The 26,293-nt window shown below is 40.1% G+C and overlaps 1 protein-coding gene across 1 annotated transcript in view; it reads left to right on the top strand.

Moving 5' to 3' along the window:
* Window positions 1-26,293, top strand: part of RANBP17 (RAN binding protein 17) — a gene marked incomplete at both ends in the record, with an annotated part of 325,987 nt that overhangs the window by 263,751 nt on the left and 35,943 nt on the right. The window contains 2 exons of the mRNA XM_080698633.1: window positions 11,659-11,873; window positions 15,694-15,832. Coding sequence (XP_080554759.1) covers window positions 11,659-11,873; window positions 15,694-15,832 — 354 coding nt within the window. The remainder of the gene's footprint in view (window positions 1-11,658; window positions 11,874-15,693; window positions 15,833-26,293) is intronic.

The following is a 26,293-nucleotide window of genomic DNA, read 5'->3' on the forward strand; positions in this document are numbered from 1 at the left end:
ATAGATACATTAAAAACATATAAGAAACATTTTGCCTCCTAGAAGCAAAAGTGACTCTCTTCTTATTTAGTCTAAATACAGTGTGCCAGCCAGGCTTAGTGGCATACACTTATTACCCCAATACTTGGGAGGCTGAGACAGGAGGATCGCAGGTTCAGGGACTGCCTCAGCAACTAGTGAGACTTATCAACCAAGGAGACACTGGTTCAAAATATAAAATAGAGGTGGGGGTATAGCTTGGAGGTAGAATGTCACTTGGTCCAATCCCTAGTGCCAAAAAAAAAAAAAGGCACGGTTTGCATTACTTGCATTGGACGCCTCATTCCTTTCAATGTCATTCCAAAACCAACGTGATATATTTTTTAAAAAGCAGAACTTGGGGAGATTAAAAGATCTGAGTTCCAGCCAGGTGTGGTGGCACACACCTGCAATCCCAGTACTTGGGAGGTTGAGACAGAAAGATCATAGGTTCAAGGACAGCCTCAGCAACATAACAGTACTCAGCAAGCTAGTAAGACTCTATTTCAAAACAACAACAAAAAATATTTTTTTAAGTGGGGCTGGTGGTGTAACCTCAAAATAGAATTCCTCTGGGTTCAGTCCCCAGCACCACAAAAAAAAGGGAAAAAAAGAAAGAAAAGGAAAAAGAAAGATCTTTGTGCCAATCCAAATACCAGTGCCTGTTAATTCCACAACTTTCAGTTAAGACACTATACCCCTCTACCTAGTGCATAAGCATAAAATTGGGAATAATAAATACCTACTGGTCTGTACCTGCCTACTTAAGATTAGAGGGGTTAATTGAGCTACTCTGAATAAAAGGCAGCGGGGTCACAGGGAATAGGATCTCACTGAATGTGCCTCTCATTAGTCCAGAGCCATTCTCTCCCGTCACAAAGCCAGTCTTCTCTGGACAGTGCTTCACTGGCCTATACTAATACAGGACCTATAATCCCTGACGTTATTATGCAGGAACGCCTCCTGCTTGGACCCTACTGCCTTGCTTCTTTTTTTTTCTGCCTAAAATATATGGAGTTTCAAGTCCCTTTTTTTTTCTTTTTTAAGGAAATAATAATTCCAAATAGGAAACAGTTCATATATAACAATACTTAGTAATCAATAGAGCTTTAGTTACATGAATGTTAGATTCCTTTTACCAGTCAAAGTTATATGTTTCCTGATCCTTTTCCTGGATCATTTCTGTTATTTAAATGTTCATCCTTTGGGGCTTATTCACTATTGCAATGGCATTAATAAGAGGGTGACCTCATTCCCTTGCAGTACCATTGGCTCTCTAGATAGAATGTATGTTCAGCAAGTGACCCTATAAGGAGTCTCCTAAAACAATGTCAAATCTATGGGCTTCAGAAGCTTTCTGGTCTTTATGAGGTTGTCTAACACAGATGGCAAAAATTAAGAAAGATAACTATGTGAGGATTATAGTGGAAGAGGAAGAAGAGAAGAGAGGAAGGAAAGGGAGAAAAGAATCAAAGTGGAGAATAAAAAAAGAAAAAAAACTTGTAAAGCATTTTTGAGAAGAAAAGCCAGTAAGGTAAGTTTTCTTACCCTGAAGAAAGACTAGGAGAATAGAGTAAGGCTCTGCTGTTCAATTTAGACTAATAGCATTGATAGCTTCTATTTTTTAATCAGCTGCTATGTACCTGCTCCTATATTAGATCATTTATCATACATTACCCCGTTGAATCCTCAAGGTAGGTGGTATTATCTGCTACTCACTAGTTATATGACCTTAGTCATGTTGCTTAACTTCTCTTGCTTAAATAATAGGGAAAATAAACCTCATAAGATGGTCATAAGGAATCAGTCAGAAAATGTGTAAGAAATCCTTGTATCCTTATACAATACTCTGAGTACCGTAACTAGCATGAAATTAAAACTGAAGCTCAGTAGAGGTTAAGAGTTTTTCAAATATTGCATTGCCAGCAAGTAGTTGGATTGGATTTTCCTTCTAAGGGTAACATTAGACAATAATCTTTCTATATTCCTTATTGCCTCTTAGGAGTTGCCATAGGAAGATTGTACCTTGGTGTTTGTGATGAAGCACTGTTTTTTTTTTAAAGTTTGGTGATTTTTATTCAGAAACTGGGGGAAATCAAAGGTTCAGTGGAATGTCTTTCAACCGTGTCACCAGTGACTTTGACATATGCACTTTCCATGGCGTAATGGAAAAATTTCTCTCTTCCTCTGCTGATTCCCATGCTGGCTCCCATCAGCCATGCTGACTTGTCTCTCCCTTCTTCTGTGATGTTTCATAACTGTGCTTTTACCTCTGGAGAGTCTCACGTGCTCACTGGAGGGAGGAGATCATGTGGTTGCCATCCGGGAGTCTGGAAGATGAGGGGAAGAGTGACTGGGAGGACGCAGGAGAGCCAGCATATTTATGTCTTTGGTAAACCAAGGTGAAGGGAAGGTAAGCCCGTGGAGGAAACAGGCCAGAACATTGTGTGCTCTGTTCTGTCCCCGTTCTCCCTGGTTTCCTCTCTGCCCCTCTCCTGCAGCTCTGGCTGATCACCGATTAGGGTGGCGCGGGGGGAGGGCCCATTGCCTAAGTGTTCCTGATTTGTTATCTGTTTGGTGGAATGCCTCCACCTCACTGCTCTGTGAGACTGGCAGAAAAATAATACTTTTGATATGCTGTTTTATTTATCTATATTCTGTCATGATATACTTTGATGTAAGTTTTTAATTTTGCTTCAGCTCTCAGCTGTTCTTGCTGTTACAGCTCAGGGTCAGCAATGAGGTTAGCCACAGTAGCACAAAACAATTTCCTGTTTGTACAGCCCAGGTAACATTTGGATGAGGATTAAATTTTACCACATTTTCTACTAGCCCAAGCCTATTATTTCTAATGAGTTTTAAATTGCTTCAAGAACATGTATTTCAAAACTTAGTGCTCTGATCCCTTCAGCCTGAGCAACTTAATAAAAGAAATTTCTTTCTTAAATTTTTGGTTAAAATGTTGCATGCAGTGTAATAAATGTTATTACTTTGGAAACCTACTTCTCAGCTGTAAGAAGTGGATGTTTTTATGTTCAGTTTCCATTTGTCTACTCTTATCTTCCCTCTGCCTGTGGGTACTGGTATCTTAGTGACATCTGTTGGCTGAAGAGTGCACAAAAGGGAGAGACAGTGACCATTTTCCTAAGACTGGCCACAGTGGAACTTCTTTTAAGGCTTTCCTAGGTATCTGATTTAAGAAAGCTCAGTATGTGAAAATCTAAACTTTAAAAATGGATAGAACGGCCGGGTGTGGTGGCACACGCTTGTAATCCCCGCGCTTGGGAGGTGGAGACAGGAGGATCGCGCAGGTTCTAAGCCAGCCTTGCTGGCTTAAGAGACCCTGTTTCAAAAAAAAAAAAAAAAAAAAAAAAAGGTCTGGGAGTATAGCCTGGAAGTAGAAGGGCTTCCAGGAACCCCAGTACCACCCAAAAAAAATAAATAAATAAATGGATAGAACTAAGCCATGATTGAACACCATATCTAAGAATTGCCATCTTTTAGGCAATTTATACTCCAAGTACATTTAAGGTATAACACTGTTCCTAAATCAAGTTTGTAAAGTGGTGTACAAGCTACTGTTACACCCAGATAACTGACCAGTGGTTTGCATGCTGGGTTTTGCAGAGCCCTATAGGTCTGTAAAAGTGCCACAGAGGCTCTCCAGAGGAGACCCTGTGGCCACTTTGACCAGAACCACCCAGCTACATAGCTGCACTAGATTTGCTTGTAAAAGATGCCACTGTTTAAAAAACTTTTTTTTTTAGCTGGGCGTGGTGGCGCACGCTTGTAATACCAGCATTTGGGAGGCTGAGACCAGAGGATCACAGTTCGAGGACAGCCTCAGCTACTTAGTGAGGCACTCCGAAACTTAATGAGACCCTGTTTCAAATTAAAGAATTAAAAAAAAAAAAAAACAGGGCAGGGGGTATAACTCAGAGGTTGAATGTCCCTGGGTTTCATCCCCATACCCGCAAAATAATAAATAAATAAGGCTATGAAAATAGCAAATACTTGGGAGGCTGAGACAGGAGAATCTCAGGTTCAAGGCCAGCCTCCTCAACATGGTGGGACTCTATCTCAGAATTAAAAAAAAAAAATTTTTTAATTAGGGCTTGGGGTATACCTCAAAAGTAGAATGCCCCTGAATTTAATCTCTAGTACCATCCCCCCCCCAAAAAAAAACCTTTGAAAATTATCAGCATGTGTCATTAGAAGCATTGTAAGAATGGAGGATCGTGATCATATAGCTACATCTAAATGATTACAAGAAGATCGGTGAATGCTGTACTCGTCCTGAAATAACTAAAAACTTAACATTTCCATTTTGTACATTCAGCTTTGTGAGCTTTATTCATTCACTCAATAGATTATATATTAAGAAAAACAGGGGCCAGTCCAGGCCCTTTGGATACTCCAGTGGGAATCCTGGAAAAGGAGCAGTCTGGTAGTTAGAAGATAGTAAGTGTTATCACTGGCAACGGGGTTGAGTCCGTCAGGATTAGGCAAATCTAGGTACCAGGAAAAAGCAACAGGAACTCTCACTCATCCATTGTAGGAATGCAAAGTGGTGCATCCACTTAGAAGACATTTTGATGGGCTTTCTTTTTACTAAACTGATAAACTTTTACCATATGATCCAATAGTCCTGCTTTTTGGTATTTTCCCAAAGGAGTTGAAAGTTCATGTCCTCACAATAACCTGGATCCATATGTTTATAACAGCCTTTTCCACAATGTCCAAGACTTGGAAACAACCAAGATAACCTTCACCAGATGAATCAGTAAAAATACTCTGGGATATACAAACATGAGGTGTTAGTGCTACAAACAGAGGAGCTGTCGACCCATAAAAAGACGTGGAGGGACTTTAAATGCCTATTACTAACTGAAAAGCCAGTCCAGAAAGGTCACATAATTGTATGACTGACCAGATGACATCCTGGAAAAAGAAATACCATAGAGACAGCACAGAAAGTGAGTGGTCAAGGGAAGGGAGAAATGATGATTATGCAGAGCACAAAGAGTTCTTAGAGCCAGAAACTGAGATAGCATAGTGGTTGATACTTGCTGTTATCCATTTGTCCAAACCCAGAGTGTACAACAGCAGGGTGAACGCTAAGCTATGAACGCTGGGTAATAATGATGTGTGCAGGTTCATCGGTTGCCACAGATGTGCCGCTCTGGTGGGACATGTTGACAGTGAGGGAGGCCATGCACATGTGGGAATGCGGTGTATGGGGAATCACTTTACTTTCTTTCAGTTTTGCTATGAATTTAGAACTGCTCTTTAAAAAAATAATAAGAAGCCAGAGCCAGGCATGGTGGCGCATGCTTGTAATCCCCACGCTTGGGAGGCAGAGACAGGAGGATCGCGCAAGTTCGAAGCCAGCCGCGCGCGCTGGCTTAGGAGACCCTGTTTCCAAATAAAAATATTTTTAAAAATAGGTGTCCGCCGGGCGTGGTGGCGCACGCTTGTAATCCCCGCGCTTGGGAGGCAGAGACAGGAGGATCACGCAGGTTCGAAGCCAGCCGCGCGCACTGGCTTAGGAGACCCTGTTTCCAAATAAAAATGTAAAAAAATAGGTCTGGGAGTGTAGCCCGGAGGTAGAAGGGCTTCCAGGAACCCCAGTACCACCACCAAAAAAAAAAAAAAAAAAAAGACAAGCGTGGTGGTGCACACCAAGTAATCCCAATACTTGGGAGGCTGAATCAGAAAGATCACCACACTTATTCCCACTTACTGAAAACATGTGTTGTCTAGGATTCCTGTACATGTCCTTCAACGAATGAGTGGATTTCAAAACTATGGGATATGTACGCAGTGGAATTTTGCCCAGCCATAGGGTGAAAAAGATTATGGCATTTAGAGTGAAATGCCACAAAAAAATAAGAAATCAGATGCTTTTCTTCATGTGCAAAATATTAGGGAGAAATGGGTAACAGGAGGAACTCTAGATGAAGAAGGGACCCTATAGAGGAGCAATGAAGGTGACACATCTGAGGGGATAAGAGGGAGGATAAGGGAAACTCTTTAAAGCACATGATGTACTTAAACATATCAAAGTCAATCAGGAAGCCAAGCATGGGTAGGAGGGAGGGGGAGGGGAGGGGTGTAGAGATTGGGTAGAGGCTGATTGGGTGATTGTGCATGTATACCTACACAAGTTTTTTTTTTTTTATCCCTTTGAGATGTATGACTGCAATGCACCAATAAAAATTTATTTAAAAAAAGTAAAGAAAGGTGAACAAAGCTTACAGTTCTCTTTCCATAACTGCTTTGTGATGCAGAAAGACACTCAACTTGTAGAGCTGAAAGCCAAATACCAAATTCACTTTCAAATTTTAGAGATTAAAAGGAGCAGAAGAAAAGCAAATCAATATAATGGATTGTTTTATAAACCAGGAAGCAGCATCAATCATTCATAGTTACTTCCTCCTGGTATAAGAAGCTACTATGTATATCTTATCCCTTCACCTTTTTCTGAGTACTCTTGAGGCACAAGAACTGGAGGGAAGGGAGGCAGATAGCCAAATGGTACCCCTGCAGCTAATTCCTGATTGAAGGAGCAGAAAGAAGGCAGTTGAAAGACACAGTATTGACCTTCCTTTGAATCATGTAAATGAAAAGGATTAGCGGGAAGTGGTATTATTCTAAACCAAAGATACCCAGCTTCATCTTCCTCTTCCAGACTGTAACTCCTCCGAGTGTACACATAGGCTATTAGACTGGAGAAAGAAATGAGCCTCCAGTACTGTGTATTGTCACAATTTACATTTATTGAGCACTGTACCAGTTACTATGGGTAAGCAAGCACTTACACTTTTTGTCCCTTCCTATAAGAGCCTTGTGGGTTATAAGCATTATTATCCTCATCTTATAGATAAAAAAAAGCAGTGGCTTTGAAAGGTTAATAATCTCCTCAGATACCCAGGTAAAAAGGAAAGAGCTAAGACTCAAACTAGGTTGTATGACTCAAAATCCACACTCAGTCTCAACCTTATGTACTGCATGTATCTTCTGTTAGAATATCACTTTGTTTTGTAGTTCTTCAGCTGAAGCCATCCCCTTTTGTGGAACAGTGTCTTCTAAAGAGGGCGTTCTTCAGCCAGTCACACAGGGAAGCTGTGGAGTCTTGGGGGCAGAGGATTTTTTTTTAATAGACCTGACCTGGATGTGGTAGTATATACCTATAATCCCAGTACTTGGGAGGCTGAGACAGAATGATCGCAGGTTCCCAGCCAGCCTCAGCTACTTAGGCCCTCTGCAGTTAATAAAACCTATGTGGACTTGAAGTGAACAGAAGAGGAGAATTTCTTTTTATATCCTTCTCTGAATGTAGGTGTTGCAACTTGTCCAGAATGATACTTCTGAATGTCAGAAACTAACAGTAACAATAACAGGCCTCTCTCCATAAAGGACAGCATCCAAGTTGAGGAGAAACACATGTAGTTAATATAAGCTAATAATGAAGAAAATATTCTAATAAGTCAAACAATCTAAATCAGGATCCCTCTGTGCTTATTAATCAGCTACTTTTTCTTATTGCTTAATGAGATTTATTGAACTACTACAACATGAGTAAGAGTAAGGATGCCAATTCCACAATCTAGAGCTCTGTCCTCTGTTTTCTCCTCTCTTATTGGCAGGGTTAGCCATTCAGCTTACAGTAAGTACTCTTTTTCCCTGAGCCCCAGCATAGCTGCAGTATCTATCTCAGCCAGGCCCAACGTTAAAGATGAAAAACTAAGACGGGGCTTCCCCCATCCATGGAGGAAATAGAAAGTCTTTTGGTTCTAGCCTTTCAAAGTCTATTTTATTTCATGAAGAAGTGTATAGCTTCTTTGGGTGCTGTTGGGACAGTAGTCCCAACGAAGCAACTGTTCACAGCTTCGGTGGCTGCCAGCCTGGCTGTGCCATCGTCTCGCAGTGGTCCCCTGCTAGGAACGAGTAGAAGGGACCGTATAGCTGTGCAGCGTGAGAACACAGGCTGTTGGCACACCTGGAGAGGTGCCTGAGCTGAGCAGAGAGAGGCTTCTGCGTACAGCGATGGGACGCTTTCTAACTGCTAGGTAAGCTTTTTGAGGACAGGGACTTAAAAAGGACTGTTGAAAAAAGCTGACTTGGTGTGAATAAATGATGACTTGGCCAACCTTCTCCTTCACAGTCTTTTTTTGGGTGTTGTGTGTGTGTGTGTGTGTTTGCGGTACTGGGGATGGAACCCCAGTACCGCATTCTACCTCCAAGCTACACCTTCGGCCCTATTTTTTATTCTTGATTTTAAAACAGGGTCTCGCTTTGTTGCAAAGAGCCTCACTAAATAGCCGAGGCTGTCCACGAAATGGAATTCTTGTGTCACAGCCTCCCAGGTACTGGGATTACAAGCACACATCACCACTCCTGGCTTCCTTCAGTCTTTGATAGCCACCACTGAGTAAAAGGAGATACAGTTTCCTATTTCAAACATATTAATCATTCTACCTTTGCAAGGACAGAATAGTATACAAATTACTATTCTAATTAACTCATATGTGTCTGATATAGCCCAAAAGGCAAGACATGTATGCCAAACTGCAACTTTATCATAGAGGTAAAAGTGATCCTAAATACTTCATAATGATTCACTATCCAGTCCTTAACAATAAACATTTTCCTATCACAGTTCTTGGTCTGCCTATTAAACCTTGTGTTGCAGGATATACTATATTTACTTCCCCTGTGGTCCCGAGTTTCTCTTGTTGGTTGTCCTCCACCTCTCTTGTGTTGGTATGCACCACCGCCTCACCCTCCAAAATTACTCTAGCTCTTTCTATCACATGGATGTAGTGCTAGTCTTGAGAAAGGGAATAAGAGGAAACATCTACCTTGGTTTAAGTTGATGTCTAAGCTAAGGTAGAAAAGCAGTGGTTGAAAACTGTCTCTTGCAATATCTTCCTTTCTTAGACCTGCAGGCCTTTTCACCAGAATTACTCCTCTTCCCCAGGGCCACCTGGGGGGTTGCAATTGGTCCTTGAAACATAACCTGTTCTGCGAAGCCTCTCCCCTCTGTCCTCCTGCCCAAGCAGAGTTAGTCTCTTCTTTTATTCACCTAACATCCTAACACATATATCTGGTAGCATTTGTCACAATGTGCAGAATAATCTACAAATCTATTTTCCCAGCCAGAATGAACATCCTCAGAGGAGAGACCTTTTTTAAATGCATTTGTATATCTCAGCACCTCACATATTAGCTATTGAATAAATATTTTGTATTATATTGAATATTTATGGAATTAGTTTCTCTAAGGTTAGGATAAGATCATAGAAAGAGGGTACAGAATTGGTACTGAGTAAGTACCAAAGATATACTTTATACTTGCAGACATCGGATTTATTGTTTTGATGAATAAATTATAAGCAAAGCCACATGGATTTCTAAGATTACACAGAGTAAAACATACATGGAAGTGTTTCAGGCAGATCAAGAAGAGGCTGGTCCTATGTTTCATGCTCTGCTAGGAGTTTCAGTCCTTCTTGATCTCTTAAGTATACACATGGTTACCATGATGTATGAGTCAGGCAGGATTCAAACAGGGAATAGAGGATTTATTTTAGAAATTATACCTTGTGCAGTCTCGGGTAAAGATGAAGAAATGAGTCCAAAGGATAGAGTTGGAGGTTCAGGAAGAAAAACTATTGACCAACTCTCCTGAAATAATGGCATGGATAGACATTAGAGCTGGCAGAGACACCTAGACGCTGGGCACCTCCAGCTGCTCTGGTGTGACCCTGATAGGATGGGAATGAGAGGAAAAGTGTGCCCTGCAAGTCAGTGAGAGGCTGCTGCCTCTGCATAGCTGTGAGTGCTGGGTTATGGGTCTGGGGTTGTTGGTCTGCAGGGCAGGGTTGGTAATTCCAGACAGTTTGTTTCAAGTGTAAACCAGAATGTAGAAGCATTTCTGCATCTTAATTCTCACCACCACTAATCACGACAACTTTTCGTAAGTTGTGGCAACTATTCGACTTCTGCCTTTCGAATCTCACGAATTCCTCTTGGCCAACTCTGCCCACTATTATAGAGGGAAATGGGTTTAATTCTTGTCTAGCTCGTTGCACAGAATAAACTACAACATACCTCTAAATTTTGTAAATTGAATTTAGTTTCACTTTTAGAAACAATGCACACTTGAACAGGAAAAAGCAAAAATAAGAAGCAATATGACTAACCAGGCATGGTGGCACACGCTTATAATCCCAGTACTTAGGAGGCTGAAACCGGAGGATTGCAGATTCACAGCCAGCCTCCACAACTTTGAGGCCCTCCACAACTTAGTGAGCCCTGTTTCAAAATAAAGAATAAAATAGGGCTGGGGATGTACCTCAGAGGTAGAATGCTCCTGAGTTCAATCCTCAATACCGCAAAAAAAAAAAAAAAAAAAAAAAAAGAAACAATATGACCACATTTTTTAAAGCATTTTCAGAGCCAGGCTGAAACAGGAGGGTCACAGATTTGAGGACAGCCTCAGCAAATAATGAAACATTCATCAACCTAGTGAGACCCTGTTTTGGAGTAAAACTGAAAAGTAGGCTAGGTGTAGCTCAAGGGTAGAATGTCTCTGGGTTCAGTCCTCCAGTACCATGGGGGTGGGGGGAGCATTGCAGTTATTACTTAGTTTTGTTCGTCACTAACACACACTTCAAAAACAGAAAAGAAAATGTTGATTTTAAATGCTAACTACTGTATAAAATCTTAAAGTAATTCTTTGCCTCTTGATGGTCAATGAAGAATTTAAGTACAGTTCTTAAAACAATCATCTCTTAGATCTATGAAGAAAGATCTTAAGGAGAAAAAGAAAATATTAATACTAATAAATAATAGCCGGGCATGGTGGCGCGTGCTTGTAATCCCAGCATGTGGAAGGCTGAGACCCGAGGATCTTGGTTCGCAGACAGCCTCAGCTAAATAGTGAGGCCCTCTGCAACTCAGTGAGACCCGGTTTCAAAATAAAGAATTAAAAAAAAAAACCGGGCAGCAGGTGTAGCTCAGAGGTCTAATGCCCCTGGGTTCTATCCCTAGACCTACAAAATAAATAAATAAATAAAATATTAATACTAATAAGTAATCATGTATTATGCCAAGAGTTTCCATCTTATTTAATTCATATACAAAAACTGAGTCTCTTAAAAGTGAAATCACTCAATATCAAATTCATAGAAAAAGGTTGAAGGTTCACCCAGAATTTAGAATAATTTACATCTTAACCAAGTTATCTTTTTAACTGGGTTAGTTGGTTATTTTATCCTCCTTTTAAAAAAAACTTCATTGAAAAGATAACATTTACTTTAAAGTAAAAAAGTTAACTAATCTTAAGAGTGTAACTTAATATTTATATGTTAATGTATATATTAATGAACCTCATCCAGATAAAAATATAGAACTTTCCCAATAACCTGTATTGAATTTCCCTGGGCTCTTTGTACTTCCCAGGTAAACGGCCTTATATGTTTATACTTTTCATTACAATAGATGGTTCAGTTTTTAGAACAATGCTGGAAGGAAATGAACATTCAAAGTGAAAATGTTAAATAGTGTGTCCCATAACTGCTTTGAATTACATCTGCTTATGTCACTTTTTCTTTCTGCTTTTACCCTAAACAGGTAATCAGATCCTGTCCCTCGGGAGCCTCTCAAAAGATCAGATTTATCCAATGAAACTCAAGGGCATCTCCATCTGCTATTCAGCTCTCAAATCTGCCTTATGTGGAAATTATGTCAGCTTTGGCGTCTTCGAGTTGTATGGGGACAACCATTTTGACAATGTACTCCAGGCCTTTGTCAAACTGCTTCTGTCGGTGTCCCACAGTGACTTGCTAGTAAGCGATCGTGTTCCATGGGAGTGTTTGTGTGAAATATGAAATAATACTACCACAAACCTGGAATTGCTGTAATGAAGCCCAGGGACTTAGAGTAGCACCAGGATGTTTCATATTTTAAGACAGCATACTTGATCCAGCTTCCTGAAGTAGGACAACCATATTAACTATGTCTATATAATTAAATGTGCAGGTTAGAAAGCTGCAGCTACCTGCCGGGTGTGGTGCTGCACACCTGTAATTCCAGTACTTGAGAGGCTGAAACCAGAGGATCACAGGTTTGAGGCCAGCTTCAGCAACTTAGGCCCTGTTTCAAGATCTGAAAAATATAATAAAACAGCAGGAGGTTTGTAGCCCAGAGGTAGAACATCCCTGGGTTCAACCCCTAGTACCACAAAAAAAAAAAAAAAAAAAAAAAAAAAAAAGAGCTGCAGCTACCAACTTCTAACAAGTTGGACATCCAGAAGGCTCCAGGTTCTGCATATGGGAAGAATATAATTAGCAATTTCATCTAGTTGCTCACAACAAAATGTCCTGTGTTTTCTGGAGCAGGAAATATAGGATTGGCTGCAGGGTCTTCCCCTTCCTTCCATTCTACTTTTTTGCATTCTGCTTTTTGGCTTTCTTTTCCATTGAAATTCAACTGAGGCAGACAAAATGCCAATCTGAAAGTTGAGCAACCTGATGTTTTGACCACTCGCTAGTCATCCACCTTGAATTATTCACCTCTCTCTCCTCCAAGCCACGCCTGTAGAATGAGTAGATTAACTATGTGGTTGGTCTCTAGGTTCCTTTGCTTCTGTGATGCGTGTCAGCACCTTCAGATTTTGAGGTTCATCAGAAACTTCTGGGTGCTTGTTGGAAATTTAGATTTCTAGGCTTCTTCGCTGGCCTGTGTCATTATCAGACAGACATGTCTGTCAGGTCACACAGAAACCAATGTTCGCCTAATGTAGGCTGCAGTAAGTACTTGGGTAACACAGCCTAATAACTCAACCTCAGATGAGTTCACACTTTCCCACCTGTTCTCACCTCAAATACGAAATGGAGCATCTCTTTTAATCAGCCTTTGTGAGAAGTGTTCCTTGACCTTCTAGTGGTCTAGTGTACCCTCTTCTACCACTGAAACTAATCTTAATAGAACCACATCTCAAGCCAAAATTGTTAAGCCTCCTTATAGTAGAATGGAGTGGTCTGCCTGTGTGACAGAAAGTACACAGCAGAAACTTTTTCATATGAGCCATTTGTAAGCCAAGCATGGTGGCGCACGCCTCTAATAACAGTACTTAGGAGGCTGAGACAGGAATATCACAGGTCTGAGATCAGCCTCAGCAACTTAGCACAACCTCATTTCCAAATAAAAAACAATATAGGGCTGGGGGTATACAATGCCCCTGAATTCAATCCCCGGTACCACCACAAAAATATATCTGTATCTCAGCTACCTCATGAAAGGGACTTTTCTTTTTCTTTTTTGTTTTAATTTATTTTTATTAGTGCATTGTAATCATATATCACATTGGAATACAAGACTTGAGAGGATATACAAGCACACATCATTCAATTAGCCCTCATCCAGCCCCCATCCCATTCCCTCCCCCTCCCTCGATCTCATGCTTGTTTGGTGATTAACTTTGATACATTTGTTTATGTACCTCCTGTGTTTTAGAGAGGCTCCATCCTCCCCTATTCCATACCCTCTGATTGGTCACCTTAATGGCTTCACTGTAGGGCCCTTTCTATAGCTCAACCTCTTCCTGTTGCCCTGAAAGGGACTTTTCACTACATTTGAAGCCCACCCAGAAAAACTGGTGTCAGCCGGGCATGGTGGCGCATGTTTGTAATCCCAGCATTCGGGAGGCCGAGACCGGAGGATCACAGTTCACAGACAGCCTCAGCTACTTAGTGAGGCCCTTCACAACTCAGTAAGACCCTGTTTCAAAATAAAAGAATAAAAAATTGGGCAGGGGTTGTAGCTCGGAGGTCAAATGCCTCTGGGTTCCAGCCCCAGCCCCACCAGAAAAAAACAACAACAAAAAAAAAACCTGGTGTCACTCCAGGAATTTTCTTCTTTTTCTTTTTAACAGTCATGCAAACCTCCAGTTTATAATTCTCGAAATTGAGAGTACATATTTAGTATGTATGTTAAGCATGCCCATTTCAGGGCCTCACTCCAGAGCTTTCTCTTTAGTAAGTCTAGAGCCTGGATCCGAAAACTGCATTTTTACAAGCACCTCAAGTGATTCTCTTTTTTTTTTTTTTTTTTTTTTTTTTTTTTTTTTTTTTTTGTGGTACTGGGGTTTCTGGAAACCCATCTACTTCCAGACTACACTCCCAAACCTATTTTATAATTTTATTTGGAAACAAGGTCTCTTACGCCAACGAGGCTGGCTTCGAACCTGCGTGATCCTCCCGTCTCCGCCACCCAAGCGCGGGGATTACAAGCGTGCGCCACCATATCCGGCTCAAGTGATTCTTACAGAAATAGTCTTATTCTCACTTTGAGAAATGTTGCTCTGGCTAGACCTGGTGGTGCACGCCTATAATCCTAGTACTTGGGAGGCTGAGACGGGAGGATTGCAGGTTCATAGCCAGCCTCCAAAACTTAGTGAGACACTCACCAGCTTAGCAAACCCTGTTTCAAAATAAAATGGACACCGGGGATGGTGGCGCACACTTGTTATCCCAACGCTTGGGAGGCTGAGACAGGAGGATCGCACAGGTTCGAAGCCAGCTTCAGCTACTTAGGCTCTCAGCAACTTAGTGAGACCCTGTTTCCAAATAAAGTATAAAATAGGTCTTGGAGTATAGACCGGAGGTAAAAAAAAAAAAAAAAGCCCTTGGATTCCACCCCCAATACCACCAATAAATAAATATCTAGATGATAGATAGACAGATAGACAGATAGACAGATAGATAGATAGATAGATAGATAGATAGATAGATAGGACTGACTGGGAGTGTAGCCTGGAGATAAAATGCCCTTGAGCTCAATCCCTAAAATCCCTGATACAAAAAAAAAAGGAAAAAGAAGAAAGAAACGTTGCTCTGTTTTGTCATTCTTATGAGTGTTTCAGTTTGGGTTGCATTTGAGATTTTTCAGTTATCTTATAAATTTATCCTTTGCCTATACTATATGGCAAATATTAAGCCATTATATGGCTTAATATTAATAATGATTTAGTTAGATGGGTTGGTACTATATAAATACATCCAACTTATGATGCCAAATCCTATAACAGCAAATTTCTTTTTGCTTAAAAAACATCAAACATATTTTGCAGCCACTGTTAAGCACTATTCAGTGTTACAATATTTCCAGTTCAGAAAAATACTTCACAGTTTTCTAAATGTTTCATTGCATTTGAGTATTGGCATATAGAGTAAAATTGAAATAACATTATACACCATTGCCTCGAGGTTTCTAGAGATCAAAAGATTCCTATTAGAACCCCTTTAAATGCCAAGTTGGGAATCATTATGTCATTTGTTTTATATAATTATTGACCCTCTTATTTGCTATTTTTAAATAGTAAACTTGTTTAAAAATAAGTTTACTGTTTCCAGTATTTTAAGTGGCAGTTTCCAGCAGGGCATGGTGGCACACGCTTATAATCCCAGTAATTGGGAGGCTGAGACAGGAGGATCCCAGGTTTGCGGCCAGCCTCAGCTACTTAAGCCCTCTGCAGTTTCAAAATAAACAATTTTTAAGTAAAATAAATAAATAAATAAATAAATAAATAAATAAATATTTCCAGTGAATGGTAACATGACTTTTTTTCCCCTGTAGCTTGACATTCAGTCTTTCTCTGTGTTGTAGCAATATCGAAAACTAAGCCAGTCTTATTACCCACTTCTGGAGTGTCTCACCCAGGACCACATGGGCTTCATCACCAACCTAGAGCCTCCTGTATTGCTGTATGTTCTCACATCTATCTCAGAAGGACTCACTGCTATTGGTAAGGATCACACAAAAAAATGTGTTTCCACAGGAAAGCCTGGTCACAGTCTCTTCATGTCTGCTTTTTGAGGCTATCATCCTACAAAGGAGAGATATTTTGAACCCAGAATGAAAAATTATAACTCTTATTTAGAAGAAAAAAATGCATTTTGTACAGTTTGTTGTTTTTTAACCAGTTTTATTGAGGTATAGTGTATATGCAGTAGAGCTCACTGCTTACAAATGAACAATTGAGTCATTGACCACCACAACCAATGTATAGAATGCTTCCATCACACAGAAAACGCCCTCTGCCTACCCCAGCTCCAGCAACCACTGTCTACCTGCTCTTTCTTGTTCAGAATTTCGTGTAAGTGAAGTTATCTGTATCTGGCTTCTCTTATTTAACCTGATGCCTTGAGATTTCTATGTGTTGTGGGTTTTTTTGTTTTGTTTTGTTTGGGTTTTTTGTTTGTTTGTTTGTTTGTTTGTTTTGAGGGGAAGTTTGTTTTTTGTTGGTGGTGGCATATCAATTATTTCTTTCTGTTGCTGGGGATTATTCCATTGTATGGGTTACCAGATTTGTTTATCCATTCACACCTGGTAGACATTGGGGTTGTTTCCATTATTCGACAATTCTGAATATAGTTAGGAATATTCATGTACAGGTTCTTATGTAGTCCCTCCCCTCCTTGAGTAAATACCTAGGAGTAGAATTTTGGGTTGTATGTTAAGTATATTTTTAACATTTTAAGAAACTAAGCTGAGTATGGTAGCACACACCTGTAATTCTAGTACTTGGGAGGCTAAGATAGGAGGATCTCAAGTTGAAGGCTAGCCTCAGCAACTTAGTGAGATACTGTTTCAAAAAGCACTTGGGGGTACAGCTCAGAGGTACAATATTCCTTGGCTCAGTCCTTAGTACAAAAGGGGTAGAAAAGGGAGAAAAGAAGCTAACAAACTCTTTCCCAAGGTGACTGTATCATTTGTTCCAACAGTATAGGAAGATTCCAGCTGCTCCCACCCTAACAGTTGCTCTTAGTCTCTTAATCTTAGGCATGCTCACATGTTTCAAATAGAATCTCATGATAGTTTTAATTTGCATTTTGCTAATGAATAACCATTTGAGCATCTTTTCATGCCTATTTGCTTTTTATATATCTTCTTGATGTTTGTTCAAATCTTTTATTCATTTTTTAACTGGGTTATTTATTAGTAAATTATAAATGTTGTTATATATCCTGAGTACAGATCCTTCATCAGATATATGTTTTGCAAGTATTTTTCAATCTGTGGTTTATATTTCCTAATAGTGTCTTCTGAAGAACAAATTCTTAATTCTTAGGAAGTCTAATTTTGGGGGGTTATATTCTGAGCAATCTTTGCTTAGTTCAAAGCCATAACATTTCTCCTGTGTTTTCTTCTAGAAATTTGATGGGTTTAGCTCTGATGTTAAAGTCTGATGCATTTCAGTTTAATTGTCAAGTATGAGGTTTTTTAACATGGATGTTCAGTTGTTGTAGCACCTTTGGTTGAAGAATTATCTGTTAACTATTTGGTTACCGCGTGCCAGTACTAAATGTCCTATGTCATGGGAGGTCTTAAAATATTGTAGTGTAGCCCTTTAATGTTGTTTTTCTCTTTTAAAAAATTATCTTAACTATTCTGTGCCCCTTTAGCTTTTTTTTTTTTTTTTTTTTTTTTTTTTTTTTTTTTTTTTTTTGCGGGTCTGGTGATAGAACCCAGGGGCATTCGACCTCCAAGCTACACCCCTGCCCTATGTTTTATTCTTTATTTTGAAATAGGGTCTCACTAAGTATCTGAAGCTGTCTGTGAACCACGATCTTCCGGTCTCAACCTCCCAAATGCTGGGATTAAAAGCGTGCGCCACCACGCCCGGCTCTGGGTCCTTTAGCTTTTTAAAGAGACTTTATAATCAACTTCTCAGTTTCTTTTATTTAAAAAGAGTAGGGAATTTTGTTGGAATTCCTCTTAATATGTAGTTCAGATTGAGAATAATTGAATATTAACAATAATATGCAATGTTCAATTCCTGGCGGTTGTATTCATCTCTATTCATGTAAGTCTTTTTTTTATTTGTTTTTTCATGTGTGTTGGGCAGGGGGTGAGACTGGGGATTGCACCCAGGTGTGTTCTACCTCTGCGCTATACCCCCAGCTCTATTTGACTTTTTATTTGGAAACAAGGTCTCACTAAGTTGCCCAGGCTACCCTTGAATCCTCTTGTCTCAGCCTCCTAAGTACTGGGATTACAGACAACTACATCCTGCTCTTCCTTAACTTTTCTCCAGTGTTTGTGTAGTTTTGAATTTATAAATCTTGTACATGTTATATTTATAACTAAATATTTTATGGTTTTTATGTTTTTGTCAATGGTATTTTTAATTTCCTACATTTTCTTTTTCATTGTATAGAATCAATTTTTTTTGGGGGGTGGTACTGGGGTTCCTGCAAACCCTTCTACCTCCAGGCTACACTCCCAGACACCTATTTTTTATATATTTATTTGGAAATGGGGTCTCTTAAGCCAGCAACGCTGGCTTCAGACCTGAGCGATCCTCCTGTCTCTGCCTCCCAAGCGCGGGGATTACAAGTGTGCGCCATCATGCCTGACGCTTATTCTTTATTTTGAAACAGGGTCTCACTAAGTTGCAGAGGGCCTCACTAAATAGCTGAGGCTGTCCGTGAACCACGATCCTCCAGTCTCAGCCTCCCAAATGCTGGGATTACAAGCGTGCGCCACCACGCCTGGCTAAAATTGGTTTTTTATATTGGTTCTTTTTGTAAATCCTACAACCTAACTAAACTCCCTCTCCTGCTAGTTTTTTATAGATTTCTTAAGATTTTTCTACATAGTTATATTGGCAGATAGAGAAGTTTTACCTCATCCTTCCAGTCCCTGTGCCTTCTTTTTTTTTTTTTTCCTCACCTCATCACATTGGCAGGAACCCACAATACAATGTGAGTAGCAGTGGTCATAGCAAACATCTTTTTCTTATCTCCAGTTGTAGGGAAAGCACGCAGTTTCACACCATTCAGTATAACTGAGCTTTCTCGTAGGCGGTTTTGGTTTCTTTTTATCCTTTTGAGGATATTCCTTCTATTTGTAGTTTTCTAAGTGTATTATCATAATGCATGTTTAGTTTCAGGAAGTGCTTCTTCTGTATCTACTGATGCAATCTTTTTGGTCTACTAATACATTAATGTTAATGATTACATTGAACTATTTTTAAACATTAAATCAACCTTGCATTTCATACTTGGTTACGATCCACTGTACTTTTTATTCATTAGAGGATTCAGTTTGCTAAAATTTTTATATGATTTTTAGATCTTTGTTCATATCAAATATTGATGTGTTCTTCTGTATTTCTTATATTGGTTTCTATTCTCATAACCTGGCCTTGTTTTAATGTCAGTCTTTTGTCCTCATAAGCTAAGAAATGTTTCCTCCTCTGTCTTCTCGAAAGGTTTGTATAGAATTGTTATTAATTTTTCCTTAAATTTTTGATTAGAATTCCTCAGTAAAAAACTATCAGGCCTAGAGTTTTCTTTGTTTCAAAGGTTTTTAACCACAACTTAAATTTCTCTAATAGATACACATCTATTCTAGTTGTCTATTACATCTTGAGGGTATATGGTTGTTTGTGTCTTTAAAGGAATTTGTTCATTTCACATAACACTAATGACATAAAGTTGTTCATATTATCCCTTTGTTACAGTTTTATTTCTATGAAACTGGTAGTGATGTCCCCTCTTTCATCTCTGATACTAGCAGTCTGTATCCTTTCTTTTTTCCTTTCTCCCTTTCCCCCCCTCTCTCTCATTGCTAATTTGTATCTCCTCCTCCTCCCCTTCATCCTTCTGGCTGTAGTTTATAGTTTGTTTTTTTGCAAATTATTGTTTTTAGCTTTTTATTATTTTTCTGTTATTTGTTTTTTATTTCACTGATTTCAAGTGTGATCTTTATTTACTTTCTTTTATTTAGTTTTCCTTTTATTTTTTAGGTAGAGGCTTACACCACTGTGTTTAGACCTTTCTTCTCTTTTTAATTCCAGTCTGCTTCAACCCAGTGAAACCACTTAGCTTTTGGGGGTTTTCTTTCCTGTCCTATGGCCTGGAAACTGCTTTGAGCAGTAAGCTTCAACAGTTGTAGGTATTACCTCATTTATTTCCTTCCTCTCTGGCTTAATAGTTCTATATTGCTTGTTGTGCAATAATTGAAAACTGTTGTTTCATCTATTTTGTCCTGTTTTCTAGTTGTTTATGGCAAGAGGGCCAATTCTCATAGCAGCTAATCCTTCATGGGCAAAAGTCTTGTCTTTTATTATTACAGCTTAGTTTGACTTTTTTTATCTCACATCATAGTAATACTAAAGATTTTGAATTAGTTGTAGACAACTATGTTATTCTCAATGTAAGACTTGATCAGGCCTGGAATCTGCATTTTAACAAGGCCACAGAAGTCTGGTCAAAAGAGCATTGTGGAGGGAATACTGGAATTGGAATTAAGTCACAGTGCTGCCATTTACTAAGTGTGTCACTGTAAACCCATAGTAGTGTGTGCATGGTTCTGTCGGAGGTGTTCTCCTATTCACTCATCTTATTCTTAGAACCATCCTACATACCAAAAGTAGGCGAGGTACTCTAGGAGCACTGTTCATCCTTATTTCCTACGTGGCTGTAAGCTTATGAAGGATAGGAACATTGTCTTAATCATCGCTTTATTCGCGGTTCCTGGTATACAGTAAGTCCTCACTATGTATTGAATTAATGAGTAAGCTGTGGCTCAGAAAGGTAAAGCTAAGATCATCCAGGTGTTTAATACTGTCTCAATTTTTGACCACACCTCTGCAGCTTTGACAGCTAGATACCTGATAGAAATGGTTTTCCTTTTATTGGTGACTTTATCATCAGTTTCTTGTATTGTTGCAAATTGACATAAACTTTGGATGACTCTGGCCAATGGGTTGTATAACCACTTGGGTTTTTCCTTTCCCCAGCAATGATAAGTTAGCAAAGAGGCATTTGTTTAGGGTTTTTTTGGTTTTTTTTTTTTATAAATAGGTTTCAGTTCTACTATGCCCTTATGGGGGGGGGATGGGAGGAAGAAATAAAAAAGGTGAATCAGCAATAGAGTAATGACTTGCTTAATGTTCTGAACATAATAAATAAAGTTCATTAACATTCTTTAGCATTTTTAGCTTCAGGCTGTGTTCAGGGTAATTCTACCTCTGAGCTCCACTCCTAGCCCTCTTTTATTTTTATTTTGAAACAATGTCTTATAAGGCTCATGAAAGTCTCACTATTTGCTGAGGATGTCCTCAAACCTGCGATCTTTCTGTCTCAGACTCCCAAGTACTGAGATTACAAGCATGTTCCAGCCACCATGCCTGACTTCAGGCTTTATTTTTTTTTTATTTATTTTTTTTTTTTTTGCTGGTACTGGGGTTCCTGGAAGCCCTTCTACCTCCGGGCTACACTCCCAGACCTATTCTTACATTTTTATTTGGAAACAGGGTCTCCTAAACCAGCACACGGGGCTGGCTTCGAACCTGCGCGATCCTCCTGTTTCTGCCTCCCAAGCGCGGGGATTACAAGCGTGCGCCACCACGCCCGGCTGGGCTTTATTTTTAATCACCTATTTACCCCTCCCCCATACTCATATATACAGAGAGGAGCGCTTGCAAAACACTGTCCTTCATAATGATTCTCAACGGATTCATTTAGTAATTATCAGTTGTGCACATACTATGTACCTAACACTACTCTAGACCTTGGCAGTAATAAGGAGAATAAGATAAATATGGTTGGTCTCTGCTCACATGAAAGCTCGTATAATAGTGGGGAGATAGAAACTATAAATGAAGACACAAACACATTGAGCCAAGCTATGGCAAAGAATTTAAGTGGGGTCATGAGTAGAGAGTTTGACCTTCTTAGGGAGAGATTGGGCAAGATCTCTGGATTCACTATGGCAGGACTGGGAACTCATCCCATAGAGAAGGACAGCAAAAAAGGTGAACAAAAGTAAGATAGGACTGGGGTATGACTAGTGGTGGAGCGCTTAACTAGGAAAGGTGAGAGTAAGCAAAACGCAGAACCAACTAGAAACAACCAGATCTTTCCCCATGAAGTGCATTATTAATAAGATGTATGTAAAGACTCACAAGCATATCAGAGTCAATCACTACGCCAAACATGAGAAGGAGGGAGGTGGGAGGGAACGGGATGGGAATTGGGTGAAGGCTAAATGAGTTATGTATGTATGCCTCTGCCATCTTGCACTCTATTAAAATGAATGACTACAATGCACCAATAAAAAAAAATTTTTTAAAGGAAAAAGAAGACCCAGAAGGACCCTGAGGTCCAGGCCGCCAGGCCCCGACATTGGGCAGATGGGCAGGCGCTGGCGGGGCACCCTTAGGCGACCCCATCCCCACCAGAAGGACCCTGAGGTCCAGGCCGCCAGGCTGGACCCTGGGCTCATGGACGGGCATGGGCGGGGCACCCTTACATGACCCCCACCCCACACACCCGGAATGAAAAAAAAGTTTTCATTGTTACAGAGAGCCTGATCCCACATCCTCCCCAAACCACACATACTCTTCTCTTATTTAAAAAAAAAGGGGGGGGGGAAATATTCGAGAGGGGTTAAGATGGCTGAAGCAGCAGCTAGAATATTGGAGATGCAGACAAAACATACACATCTGAACTGGAACTTTTGGAAAAATTCCCCGTGAAGGAGGACTGAGGCTTCTCTACATCTTTAAGAATCCTGGACATCACCTGTAAGGAGAGAGTCTAGCGGAGACCTAGGAGGAAGGCAGTGGTGGCAGCAGTGGCCGAGATGGCAGTGGAGACTTGTTTGGGGGAGAGGAAGACATCTGATCCAACCCACCCTGATCCTCTGAAGAAATTACCCCAAAGGTCGAATGCTACTGTCACGCATGCTTAGGAACACTGGACATTATGCGGTATGGGAAAGAGCTTGGGAAAGATTTGAAATGGTGGAGGCAGTCGCATTGGCAGCGGCAAGTACTCAGGGGAGGCAGAGATCTGACTTAATACACCTGGAACTTTTGAAGAAATTACCTCAGAGGTAGAATACTACCACCATGCACCTCGGGAACGTGGGACAACCTGCTGGGTGAAGAGGGGGCTGAGATCGGAGCCTGCTGTGAGGCAAGGCAGGTGCTGGGACCTCTGAGGCTGGGATCGGACTCTGCCAAGGGGTAAGGCCGGTGTCGGGGCCAGCGAGGCCGGGATCGGAAACTGTCGTGAGGCAAGGATGAAGCTGGGACTTACGAGACCAGGATAGGAGGCTGCCGAGTGGTTAGGCCAGTGCCAAGGTCAGCGAAGCTGGGATCGGAGCCTGTCATGAGGCTAGGCCGGTGCTGGAGCCTCTGAGGCTGGGAGAGGAGCCAGCCAAGGGGTTAGTTCGGTGTAGGAGCCAGCGAGGCCAGGATCAGGGCCTCCTATGAGGCAAGGCTGGTGCTGGAGCCAGCAAGGTCGGGATAAGAGTTCCCAAGGTGGTCAGGCCACTACTGGAACCGTCAAAGAGTGGGATCGGAACTTGCAATGCGGTATGCACAGAGAGATAGCACAGAAAATAAAATCCAGATGCTTCCCCTAATTAGCAAGAACTAGGAGGAAAGGGGTAACAGGAGGAGGTCAAGTAGTAGAAAGGGCCCTATTGAGAAGCAGTTAAGGTGACCAATCAGAGGGGAGGTGATGGGGGAGGATGGAATCTCTTTAAAACTCATGAGGTGCGTAAATAGTTATATCAAAGATAATCACCAATTAAACATGGTATCGAGGGGGGGAGGGAATGGGATGGGGATTAGATGAGGGCTTATTGGATGATATGTGCTTGTATATCCTCTCAAGTCTTGTATTCCAAAGTGATGTATGATTACAAATAAATAATAATAATAATAATAATAATAGTATATATATATAATTTTTTAAAAGGGAAAAGAATAAAGTGGGTGTTCTGTTATTTTGAACACATTCTTCATTGGATTATATGGTATGATTATAATACAGGAGTTAGAAAATATCCAGTCAATATTTAGAACTTAGAAATGTCATGCCAAAATACTAAAGGAAGTAAAGAGCCAAACTGTCAGTCTTAGTGTTTATGGAATTGAAGTAGCTAGGGAAATAAACAGGAAGTGGAAAGGAAAAACTCATTGAGTCAGGCATTGTGTTAGCCCTTACGCACTGTAGCTCATTCATGTTTCACAACACTGTGCCAAGTAGGTAGCAAGCGCATGTTGTCCAACTGTAGTCAAAGCTCAGTGAAGTCAAACAGCTGAAAAAAAGAGATTTAAACCTATACTTACCTGTTTTCAAAACTACTATACCTTCCAAATAGGCCTTCTGTCTCTGAAATTGCCTTTCAGTCTGTACTTTTTTAAGACCTTTATCCTCCCTTCTGCTGTGGTAAGGAGTTTAGAGCTGAAGCCAAATTTTATCTCAGCTTCATTATCATTCTTCCTGACTTTCAGTTAAGCAACTCTTTCTTTCCTACACAGTTAGCTTTTCAGAAGAGCTTTTGGTGATGGGTCTTAGTAATGATGCGTACACTTTCTGTGGAGGCCTGGTGCAGGAGAAAAGGAGCGCTTGGTTGTTTACAGGCCCAAAAAAGTTGCCAGAGAGGACAAAGTGCCTAATAGACTTACAAACTATTTCCAAATATTTTCTAACTTCTGAATGAAATCCTTTTCAAAAGATTCTAAACAGGAACTAGGACAAAATTTGAAAATTTGTGACATCTATTTTATATCAGAAGAGTCTCATTATTTGAATCTCATACAGTAGTTGAGCTATAAATAAAAGCCAGTAATAATACACAGTCCTCAGCACTGTTCATTCTGTTTTTGACCAAATGCTCCTTGATCCTTATGGTTCCACACTTTTAAATCTACCTGGAAATAACATCTTTTTTAAAGCCCCCCCGCCCAGCACAAATCAGCCATAATGGAAGCTCTTCTTGCTTTTACTGCAAGGATATATGCTCCAACCTTTGTGTCTAAAGTGTTTACCCGGCTTTTTCACAGCTGACTCAGTGGATTGGAACCTTTTAATGCAATTGCATGGCATGTGGTCACCAAATCTATGTAGTCTTTACATTTTTTTATGACTGATAGCATATTGCTCTTCACTGTTGAGGGAACCTTATTTCCTTCTTGCTTTTGTATATGTTAACTTATTTAATCTGTTTGCTTTTGTTAGGACTTCAAATGTAGAAATATGAAAAAAAAGAAAAGCAACCACACTCAACAAATCGGTGTTTGACTCTTATGCCTATGCTACCTCCCAGGGTTTTATAACCAAAACTCCCTTTCCTACAGAGTAACCCAGTTAGTAGGAAGAGCTAACAGAGACAATTACCCACTTAATTAAGCAAATGTCATAGCTTTGAGAGAAAGAAAAACTCTTTTTCTTAAAAGCCTGACAACTCCCCAGTTTTCTAAACTATTGTCCATCTCTTATCTTTTAGACCTTCATTCAACCCCTCACCCCTCGTGATCTGTATCATCTTCTGTTATCCTGTCTGAACTTCAGAACTTGTCTCAAAACAACTTCTTTGTATTTTATATAACGAGTCTCTCTGAAATTATGTGAGAAGTTTTACGTGTAATGTTCTGTCAGTACTAGGTATTAAATACAATTTGAGACTTTCTCTAGAAAACATTCTCAGGTTAACAAGTAGCTACACATTCTTTAATTAATTCATGTAGTATTGTACCTCTAATCTATTGTGAATATACATGGGTCTCAGAATCTCAGGCATGAGTAAGATGAATAAAAATGTATCCCTTTACAAAGTTTATAATCTACTGCTTCCCAGCCCTATTTTCTTGGTCCACTTCTCTCCTGAGACAACTACATTAATTTTTTTTTGTACTAGGAATTGAATCCAGGGACATTCTACCTCCAGTCCACATCCCCGGTCCTTTTTATTTTTTATTTTGAAACAGGATCTTACTGAGTTGCTGAGGCTAGCCTCCAGTTTGCAATCCTCCTGTCTTAGTCTCCCAAATACTGAGATTATAGGTGAGTGCCATATGTATTCATCATTTTTATTGTTTTTTTCATAATTGTTTCAAAAATTCCCATTTTGATTTGTCAAAATGCCATTGTTAGTCTAAAAATTTGGGCAGTTTCATACTGTGGTTTGAAATCATGGACTTTGGATAAACTACTTAATCTCTAAGTTTTACTGTGTCTGTCTGTCTGTCTTTCTGTCTATCTATTTGCAGTTCTAATGATTAAGCCCAGGGTCTTGCACATGCTAAACTCTCAACCACTGAGCCGTATCCCCAATACTTAGTTTTCTCATTTTAAAAATGGAAATAAAGCCAGGCATGGTGAAGCACACCTTGTAATCCCAGTACTTGGGAGACTGAGACAGAAGGATCGAAGGTTTGCAGCCAGCCTTAACAACTTAG

The sequence above is a fragment of the Muscardinus avellanarius genome (assembly GCF_963383645.1).
Source record: "Muscardinus avellanarius genome assembly, chromosome: 7".
In the NCBI taxonomy this organism is placed as follows: domain Eukaryota; kingdom Metazoa; phylum Chordata; class Mammalia; order Rodentia; family Gliridae; genus Muscardinus; species Muscardinus avellanarius.